This window comes from Leucopleurus acutus (assembly GCF_964270905.1).
Source record: "Leucopleurus acutus genome assembly, chromosome: 15".
NCBI classification, from domain to species: Eukaryota; Metazoa; Chordata; class Mammalia; order Artiodactyla; family Delphinidae; genus Leucopleurus; species Leucopleurus acutus.
In genome coordinates, this window is record NC_139157.1 from 43,392,539 (window position 1) to 43,403,329 (window position 10,791).

General features: G+C 42.3%; 1 protein-coding gene across 1 annotated transcript; it reads left to right on the forward strand.

The window, feature by feature from the left end:
* Positions 1-265: 265 nt before the first annotated feature.
* On the forward strand, positions 266-8,516 carry FAM162B (family with sequence similarity 162 member B; the record flags this gene model as incomplete). Its single annotated transcript, XM_082855946.1, is given in 6 exon segments — positions 266-303; positions 3,756-4,128; positions 4,130-4,193; positions 4,341-4,449; positions 7,855-7,963; positions 8,484-8,516. Coding segments are annotated over 6 exon segments (726 nt in total).
* Between the last annotated feature and the right edge of the window lie 2,275 nt (positions 8,517-10,791).

Sequence of the window (10,791 nt, forward strand, 5' to 3'; positions counted from 1 at the left end):
ATGGCCGCTGAGCCTGCGCGTCCGGAGCCTGTGCTCCGCAACGGGAGAGGCCACAACAGTGAGGGGCCCGCGTACGGCAAAAAAAAAAAAAAAAAAAAAAAAAAAGATTCTTACTAGGAATTTTGGAGTTTGAAATTGATCACGGGAGCCAGAGGATGCTCCACCAAAAATGATTAGCAATTACACACAATCTGACATATATGAGTCTTAACAGACATTCAAGTAGGCTACAAAAATAACCTTTCAGCCAACGAATGTGAGAGACATGACCATTGCAGATGCCTCTTCACCGTCCTGGGGGCAGTTTGCATAAATAGTACTTCATAAATATGCATATATTTCAGATTTGCTATTTCTAGAACGAATACAAGCTATGTATTATTGAAAGTATGAAAGGTTTTGATCAGTGCAGGAGCAATTAATCCAACCTGGTTTCTTCTGAATGTATTTTTTCAGACTAATGTTTAGAACAATGGGACAATAAGCAACTCAACCAGTCAGAACTCAGCCATGCCCTGATGAGCGCTGGTCACACACACAGTGCCTACCCAGCTATACAAGCCAGAACTAAACTGTGATGTCAATTGATAGTTGTTGTGCATCACTATTAGCACAGAGTAATTCAATGTAACCTACCTACCTGTGCTTAGTGACATTTTAAACATCTAGGGATATGACAAGGGCATAGATTTGAATCAGACTATGCAAAATATCAAAGCAGAAGACTTTGAAAGAGTCCTCCCTGCCTCATTATAATATTTTTTCAGGTCGTTTCTGTAGTCTGTGGATAGGGATGTAGGGTGCAGGGTTAGAAAAAAAAATAGGAAAGAGATTGGCGCCATGAAAGTTTTATACGATAACATCCATGTTTTAGAAAACTATCTCTGGAAGCTAGGCAGAGAAAGGATTGGAGAAAGAACTGACCAGAGATGAGGAAAATACTTTGGAGGTCATTACAATAGATGGTTGAGAGAGAATAAAATACTGAACTACAGCAATGAAAATGGGATTTAACAGGAATAACATGAAGAGCTGTATATAGATCTTTTTTGGGGGGTTGAGATCTCATTTTGAGCTTTTGCTGGTGTCCTCAGCACATGCTTAGTACCTAGCAGGTAATCAGGCGCTTGCCTGGACCACCCACTTGATAAGGTTGCCGGAACCACTGGAGGCCACTGTAAGCTGGGTCTGCAGGGAAACTCACTTTAGTAACTTTCCCTACAGAGAGACTAGTAGGGGATGGGAAAGCAAGTTAGTTAAGGTCCCTCCCAGCTCCTCCTTTGGAAGCAAGGCATTTTCTGATGAGGGAATATAGTGCCAGCCAGACTGGGAACTTCTTGGGGACTGCAGCAATCTTTGCATTTCCTGCCTTAGCCCAGTGCAGAGCACACACTAGCTTTCAACAATAAAAAATAATAATAATTTTTAAGTTACCACACTTTCCACTTAATCTATGAAATCACTTTATTTAAAAATTATTCCTAGCTATAGCAGTATACCTTAAGAAGTAAGTAAATTAACTGTAGGAAATGGGAACATAAACCATACTAATCAAAACAAGCCTTGAAGGAACAAAACTGTAAATAGTATATGCAAATTAGATGAACCATTGGACTGAGAAATAACATAGTACAGAACGTGTAAACTGAAACCACTGTGGATTAATAATAAACTCTGTGAGGAGCAAAGATTTTTGTATGCTTACCTGCTATGCTGTAACCTCAGAGCCCAGAACAGTACCCAGCACATAGGAGACATTTAATGAACATTTGTTCAATGAACAAACGAACTGTCCTGGTTTAAAAGAAAGAAAGAAAGGAATATAATTAGTTTTTCTTCTATTAGAAGTTGATTCGAGTTTTTGTTTTTGTTTTTTTTTTGGTTGTTGTTCCAATTCTAGAGCTAAAGAAAACATCTCTCATGCAACTGTGTTTTTTTTTAAATGTAGAACACTGCCGAATAGTGATATTTTAATTGCATCAGGAACAGAGAACAGAATGCAAACTGTTCTTTCTCTCATGACATAAGCCACGATTCTCTTGCCCTGTGGTTCTGCAATGCTAGAGAAGCTTGAGAGAGAAAATCATGTGTAGATACCTGACATTTGGTTCTCTCCAGGGAAATAAACTTATTTAGTTAGTTTAATATTCCTTGGTTATTATATATATAAAATTATATTATAATATTACAGTAATATATAATATTACTGATTGGCTGTTTCACACAGATGTTTTTCTCTAGCTCTATGGGTATTTTCAGTGATGTGAAGAAAAATAAAATATTAAAGGAGAAAACAACACATTTGAATAATGGGAGAATTTTCAAGTAGCATATTCCTGCAACCATCAAATATTATCTATGGCAACGTACTTTTTCAGGTAGGAATTCATTCTGTTCATCATGCAGCATGTCCTCAAGTATTCAGTCTTTTCTTAAACTAGCCCAGATAGAGTCTATTTCATTATTGAAGATTTTCATTCATTTTTTCATCTATTTAACAGATTAAAATTAAGTATCTACTAAGTGCCAATGTTTCAGCTACACCCTTAGGGAGCTCATTGCCTCCTACAGTTCCCTACAAGAGATTTCATGAATTAAAATGCCCTTGTGTTTGGGGACTAGTTAAAGAATGTGAAGGGAAAGAAACATCTTTGAAGTGTTATGAACGTACCAGGCACATTTAGAGGGGCATCTCTAACCATCCTTTTTAAATAGCGTCCACCCCCATGCCTGCTTACTTTTTTTCATCCTGCTTTTTTTTTCTTCATCTACTAATCCCCACTTGACATTGTTCACTGCTCTATACCCAGATCTGAGAAGTCGCTGGCATAGAGTAGGGTTTTTTTTGTAGTTGTTGCATGAACGAACTTGAAAGGAAGCAACTCTTATTTTACAAATGAGACCAAGACAAATGACTTAAATGATTTGCTTATAATTGTGCAACCCTTAAATCACAAATTAGGGGATTAAACCTTAGTGTGAAGGCAAAGCTCATGGTTCCTTCCACAACTGTGCCTCTAAATGCATATTTCTTTACTGAGATATGAATCTGTCCTCTTTTGTTAAAACGCCATTATGTGAAAGACGCAGAGTTACAGAGATCTTGCCTTCAAGAGCCTGGACAGTCTAGTTAGGAAGGAAAGAAATATGTGGGGATCCAACTAAAAGTAGGGCAGTGTCTGTGTTGGGAAGGGACCTCCGAGACAGTAAGGAGGAGGGTGCGCTAGCCTGGGGCTGGGTCCTGGAGAGCACTTTAACGTGGCTGGGGTCTGTTGTCCCTGGAATGTGAGGAAGTAGACTAGGTAGATTCCTTCGGAGTAGCCAGCTTTCCTACAAGCCCTTTCTCTGAGTCCCTGTTCCCATTTAGATACCAGGGAAAAGTGGATTCTCCCCTCTTTTTGAGAGGGAAGATAGAAAAAAAGCTCATTTTGAAGGGAGTTTGAAGAGTTTGTGGTCTAAGAAATAAAGAGGTGGAGAAAACCAGTGGTAGGAACTGAGGTCGTTTTACCTGGAAAAGAGAAAAGGACGGGAGTGGAGAGTGGGGTGAAGAGCTAACTTCAAAAAACCTCTTCATGGGAAAATCAGAAGTTCGTTGAAAGTCCTGACACTTACTTGGTAAACATCTGAAGCGACCTGAACTTGAAGGCCTGACTGTCGCCCTTCTCTGGAGGAGAGAGTTTAGATTTATTCTCTTGGGCACCAAACAGTGGAACCTAAAAAGCTCTGACGGAAACTCGTTTCTACTCCACACCAAGAAACGCCTTTAACACGAGCGGCACGGAGCTGCCTCAGGAGGAAAGTAGTCCCGCCGTCAGGTCGCTCCCGGGCCCCGCCTGGCGACCGTCTCAGCCCCCGTCCCGGGTCGCCGGCTGGGGACGCAGTCCGGGAACCCAGGAGGCGCACGACAGACTCCGGCTGCGCATCCGGGGCTCCCCTGGTAGCTGCGCGGGGCGGGGCAGGCGTCCCGGGAGCTCGGTCCCTGGCTCCGGCTGGGTTTCGGCCGGGAGACCAGGGCGCAGCTTGCTCGCCAACGTCGGGCGCCTCCTGCACCTCCGCCTGGGGCGCATCCCCCGCTGCGCCCCGGGAGCGCCCCCAGAAGCCGCGCGGCTGCCCGTCACGTCTCTCCGGCCCCCCCGGTCACCCCCAGTACTCCAGCGGCTGGGCCCCCGGCGGCTCAGAGCCCCCAGGTTCCTGTGAGCCGGGACTGGGAACGGCCTGGGAGGGAGGGGTCCGCGGAGAGGCGGACGAGGAGCCGGGGCTGGGGGACGGAGGCGTGAGCGTGCACTGGTCTCTGTGCCGTCTCTCGGTGCCTCCGTACATCCCTGTCGCTGTCGCAGCAGGGAAGGCCCATAGGGTCCCCGCCGAGCACAAGCTGTCGCAATTAGACAGGGAAATCCTGCTGTGGACCGGGCGTTTCACAAAGATGGAGGAGATCCCGCCTCGGACTCCGTAAGTGTGGCCTGTGCCCGGCCCGGGTTGCGTGCGCCCGGCAGGGTCGGCGCCGGGCCTGGGGGTCTCGGGGTCCATCCACTTCCCGACCAATGCGCACCCTGGAGCGGAGGCGGCCGCGGAGCCACACAGGTCTTCACAATAACACCTACCACCTTAAGGAATTTACCCACGCCCCCCGAGTGCGGTTAAATGCCAGGCTCCGTGATTGGGCTGTGGGAGCTAAGCTAAGCTTACAGAGAGATTCTTGAAGTCGGGTGAAAATCCAGAAGTTCAGTGGGCACTTCCACCGTCGCTTAGATGCCCGCCCCCAGCGAGCTCCGGGCCATGAGACAGTGGAGTATACTTAGGCCAAACGGAAGGCACCGGCCTTGCGTGCACCCGGGTGGCTGAGAGGGAGAAGGGCTCTGGTCTGGGAGGGGAGGGCGGCTCCCTGAAGCACCCAAGGAAGCATCATGGCTCGAGGGGTGGCTAGAGAGTCTCTGGGAAGAAGCCACATCCATGTGACCTCCTCTTCTGGGGTGGGAGATGTCAGGTGTACGCGGTCCTGCAGCCCTCTTGAGTACGGGTTTACTCGGACTGGGACCCACGACGCATCAGCGTCACTGGCCTCTTCATCATCCCAAACCCAGGACAGAGACTCGCTTAATAAAACTTAAGCTGACAACTTCAACTCCAGGGTAAATTTAATATATTTTTTTAAAAAAAGTAAATGTAACCTGTAAAAACCATCTTTCTACAGCTTCAGTTTATGCAAAGCCCAAAAATCTTCCGGGAATTTTACAAGGCAGTGGTTACAAGGGGAAGGAAGGAAACTAAGGATAACATCAATCTACTACTTTTTGAACTGATCTCAAAAAAAAACGGGAGACTAGAACTATAAAATCAAATAAAGATTTCAGATGTTCAAATATTATATTTATATGATGTAATCAATGCCTATTAGAATGGATAATGGAAACTGGGCCTACATCTTGTGCTGTGCATATTGCCTACACTTTTATTGATTGTTAATTTATTAGTCACCAAAAGCATCTCAAATAAATGGAAAACAAAATAAGGCGGGAAATGTTCATTCAATAATGAATTCTCAAACATTTTTATTCCTTTCTTGTATCAAATTATTTAATGAGGAATGGACATGGAATTTGAAATAACATGGAATTTGAATTCTATTTTCAGCATTTATTCAACCACGAAGATGTTTTTTAATATTATAAAGCAAATTTTGTTTTCCTTGAGATCTATAGCCTCTAAACTAAAGACTTAGCCCAAAGAAGAAATTAGCCCCAGAAAAGCTTAAAAAGACCATGCTCAGTGTTTTTGGATTTTGAATTCTAGTGCTACACAACAGAGTAATCAAAAATGTAAAGAACCTGCATTATTGTAAATTAATGCTTGTCAAGAGAACCTAGATCCATTTTAGCATGGCTGTATATGTGAAGAGACCCATTTTACAGAAATAATTTCATTTCCCCAGGATCACAGTCAAAAGAAATATTATAGGGCTTCCCTGGTGGCACAGTGGTTAAGAATCCGCCTGCCAATGCAGGGGACACGGGTTGGAGCCCTGGTCTGAGAAGGTCCCACGTGCCGCAGAGCAACTGGGCCCATGCGCCACAACTACTGAGCCTGCGCTCTAGAGCCCGTGAGCCACAACTACTGAGCCTGCGTGCCACAACTACTGAATCCCGCGTGCCTGGAGCCCATGCTCTGCAATGAGAGAAGCCATCGCAATGAGAAGCCCACGCATCACAGCAAAGAGTCTCCCTGGATTACCACAACTAGAGAAATCATGCACGCAGCAATGAAGACCCAACGCAGCCAAAATAAAATAAAATAAAAAGAAATATTATAAACAGAAGAATTTAACTTTGAGCAAGGTGCCTAGAAAAAGTATTGTAGTTTTGGGTTGAAAACATGAAAGTATTTGAATATTTTATTATTTTCTATAATTTTTTAAAAGCATTGCTATTTAGGAGAGCTATGCCTCCTAAGCTAAGTGTTAGATTTACAATATAAACAGCTTTCATTTTTATGCTTTTAATGGACATATAATTAAGTGACCTATAATTTTTGGACCATACACTAATGATATTTAATAATAACTGTACTTTTTCTTTTCTTTTCAGTGTTAAACTAATTTACACTAATGATATTTAATAATGACTGTACTTTTTCTTTTCTTTTCAGTGTTAAACTAATTTGGTATAGCTGTTCAAAGCCAGATGGATGGGTAAAAAAGATCAGATCTTTCAGGTTCCATCTGGAACAAAAGTCAACAACAAGTATAATCTAATAATGTGCTAAAATTCATCTGTTGACAACTACCTTCAAACTTACATTAATCTGCCTAAAATCTGAGGAAAGCAGGCTAGATATTGGTTTTCTGTGTTCTTTCAACTAGTGGAAAGTTAAAGAAAAATATTTTCATTTTTAAGAAGAATTGCAAATTGTCTTCCTGGAATTCTTTTTTTATGTGACTACATTCTATTTAAACTTGACAAAGATAAAAAATACTGCTGAATACATTCTCAAAAGTCATTCTTTAATTGTATGTATTTATAAACTGCCACTTCATGTTACTGCAAATTGTTAAAATTTATTTTATCATAAAGGCCTACAGGCATGATTACTTTTGTAACACTACTTTGCTAAAATCTGGATAACTTGCATATAACTTTATTAATAAATAAGACTATGCAGTATTCAAGTAAGCATATAAAATGTCAGAATAATAATAAGAAAATGAAGGTGTGTTTGTCTTTTCTTCAACAAATCACTGTGATTTTGATCACTTCTTTTGAAAACTTCATGCAGAAGCCACGAAGGAAACACCCTAATAGACATTCTCACAAAATATATAATGTATAATAGCAGCATAATAAGAGTCATCTTCACAAAATGTAAAATAGTCTCTTTAATGGAGTCAGGATGGGAGGGGGCAAGAAGAGATTTGGAGGCTAGTGAAAAACCAAAATGATGAAAATAAGTTTTCAGAAACAACCTGTTCAAAACTGAAAACAAAGCCCACTTAATAACACAGGGGCCAAATGAACATGAGTCATAGACATACATAGGCATTAATTCGTACTTTTATCCCAGTCAGTGAAACAAAAATGATGGAGAGTCAGGTCATAATCTCCAGTAGTTATATTTTGAACAGTTAGAAATGAAATATACTGCATTGTCATTTCATAGTGGCTAACATTATTTAGGACCTGAATAAATACCTGTTAACTTGAAATCGGTAAGATAATGGGCTAGCATTTGGAAATATTTCGCATCTGCCATTTGCATTCAGGGACACTTTTGGAATATTTACATAAAAAATCATTGTTTATTATGCCAGTCAGAAAATCATATTGCTTTAATATAATTAACAGAATACACATCTTGGTTTAGGCCAGAAATGATAGATGCTGCAAGAAACAAAGCGCGAGTGAAAGCTTGTTACATAATGATCGGACTCACAATCATCGCCTGCTTTGCAGTGATAGCGTCAGCCAAAAGGGTGAGTACCTCTTTAAAGTAAAGATAGACTTGTGAATTTTAAGAAGGATTATGAGCTTTGCTCTCCTTTGGGGGATTATTGCTGTTTTCTCAATGTAAGAACAATTTCATCTCAGACACCTTGAGCCACCTGCATATATTTATCATACTGGAAACAGCATTGTTCATGGAAATTTGAGTCAACAAATTAACTATATGGACAGGAGGGACAGAAGTTTGTTTCCATTTATAAGATAAGCAAAAACAAAAATAACAGTTTATAACATGGTCAAAATCTGCACAGGAAGAACTTTGTTGTATGAAAGTTATCCAGACTACATCATTCCTTAAATCATGAATTCAGTTAGCTATTGCATAGAATCATGAAATAGTTAGAAGTGCAAAAGTTGGAAATGATGACCAAGGCGGGCTAGTTTGCCTGTATCCTGTGTATAAGCCCTTTCCTTGTCATCTCCAATATGTAGTTTCTAGAGGGGAATTAAGAGCTAATTACTGTCTAATTTTGCTTCTTGCTTCCCCAGATTCTTTCATCTGCTGATCACTTTTTGCCATGAAGAGCAGCCCCACAAATATTGGGAGATATCTGATACACCTCTGTGAGTCATCTTTTCTCTACTCTTAATTTCTCCATCCCTAACAGCTTTCCTCTATTTTGAGCTCTCCTCTGGACACACTCCAGTTTATCAGTGTCCCTCTTCATTGTGATACCTGCAACTGAGTCCCTTAGAGTGTGATTATAACCTCTTTGTTTTTGAACACTGCATTTTAGTAACACAGCCAGAGTTGGAAATAGATTTTGGCAGCCACATCACACAGAATAGTTTGCCTGGATCCATCTTCACTCTCTAGGCACATTTAGCCAATGACCATTCTGCCTAGACCTATGGTCCTGCTCTTCTTTACTTCTCAGGTTTTCAAGGGTATTTGAGCCCAATATTTCACACAGGGACTGGGTCTTCTGAGCTTACTGATGTTATATACATGTCTACTCATTTCTGTTGGCTCAGCAAAGAGCTTATGCTTTGAAATTATTCTCATCAAATGGAAAATTTCTTAAATGTTTGCTGGGCTGAACACTTAAACATAGAAATAAGGAAATTCAGTCATCTCTTGTTTTTAACCTATCCTAGATAAAATGACTGTCTACCCAGTTGGTGATTCTCTAGCTCCTAAATGATAGATTGGATTTTGATACTACCTGGACCCTCCGTGTTTCATACCATCTTCCCTTGGTTCCTTATGCTTCAGCCACACTAGTTCTTTTTTGTTTTTTAAGGCATCAGACCCTTTATTCTCTCTAGGCTTTCCTTCCTTCTCTTGGCCTTACTGTAGCTGACTCATTCTCCTTCTTCTCAGTGACAGCTTCCGTGACCACCCCATCTGAAATGGCCTTGCTCAGGCACTCACTATTTTATTATCTTTCCAACTGCTCATGAGTAAGTCGTTATATACCAGCAATCCTGTTGACTCCACTTAAGACTATATGCACAATTGGACCACTCCTCACCATCTCTCTTGATATCCCCCTGGTCTGAAATAACCACCATCTGTTGCCTAGTTTATTGCAATATCTTTTAAATGGTCTTACTCTGTCTCTCTTGCCTCTCTCCAATTCACCTTTCATTTTGAATAATTAATGCATGTACCCTAAATAAGATGGTGTCATATAGAGATGGAGAAATGGTTAGCAATTTGAGATGTATTGGGGGGTCAAAAGGATAGAATTTTGTGGTAAATTCAATGTGGGAAGAGGAGAGAAAAAGGAAGAATGACATCAAAATGCCTGGGTTTTTGCTTTGAGCACCTAGATGGATGGTGCTGCCATTTGTTGAGATGTCTACGGCTGGGAAAAGAACTGATAGGCATGACAGGCAAAATATGTCAAGTCCTCTATTTCAGATATACTGAATGTGAGATGCATATTAGACTTCCATCACTATATATTTTTATTTTTTCTGCTAAGGACTTTGTATGTTCTTCAGTCTGAGGACCTATAGCTTTCCTCACTTCTGAAAAAGTCTAAGCTGTTATCACTTCAAATATGGCCTCTTTCCCCATTCTGACTATTCTTCCCACCTGTTAAAAATATATGTTGGGGGGAGACCTTCAAGATGGTGGAGGAGTAAGACGTGGAGATCACCTTCCTCCCCACAAATACATCAAAAATACATCTACATGTGGAATGACTCCTACAGAACACCTACTGAACGCTGTCAGAAGACCTCAGACCTCCCAAAAGGCAAGAAACTCCCCACATACCTGCATAGGGCAAAAGGAAAAACAGAGACAAAAGAATAGGGATGAGACCTGCACTTCTGGGAGGTAGCTGTGAAGGAGGAAAAGTTTCCACACATTAGGAAGCCCCTTCACTGGTGGAGACAGAGGGTGGGTGGGTGGGGGAAGCTTTGGAGCCATGGAGGAGAGCGCAGCAATAGGGGTGTGGAGGGCAAAGCAGAGAGATGCCTGCGCAGAGGATCGGTGCCGACCAGCACTCACCAGCCTGAGAGGCTTGTCTGCTCACCCCCCGGGGCAGGTGGGGGCCAGGAGCTGAGGCTCGGGCTTCGAAGGTCAGATCCCAGGGAGAGGACTGGGGTTGACTGCGTGAACACAGCCTGAACGGGGCTAGTGCGCCACAGCTAGCCGGGAGGGAGTCTGGGAAAAACTCTGGAACTGCCTAAGAGGCAAGAGACCATTGTTTTGGGGTGCGCAAGGAGAGGGGATTCAGAGCACCGCCTAAACGAGCTCCAGAGACGGGCGCGAGCCGCGGCTATCAGCACAGACACCAGAGACAGGCATGAGATGCTAAGGCTGCTGCTGCCGCCACCAAAA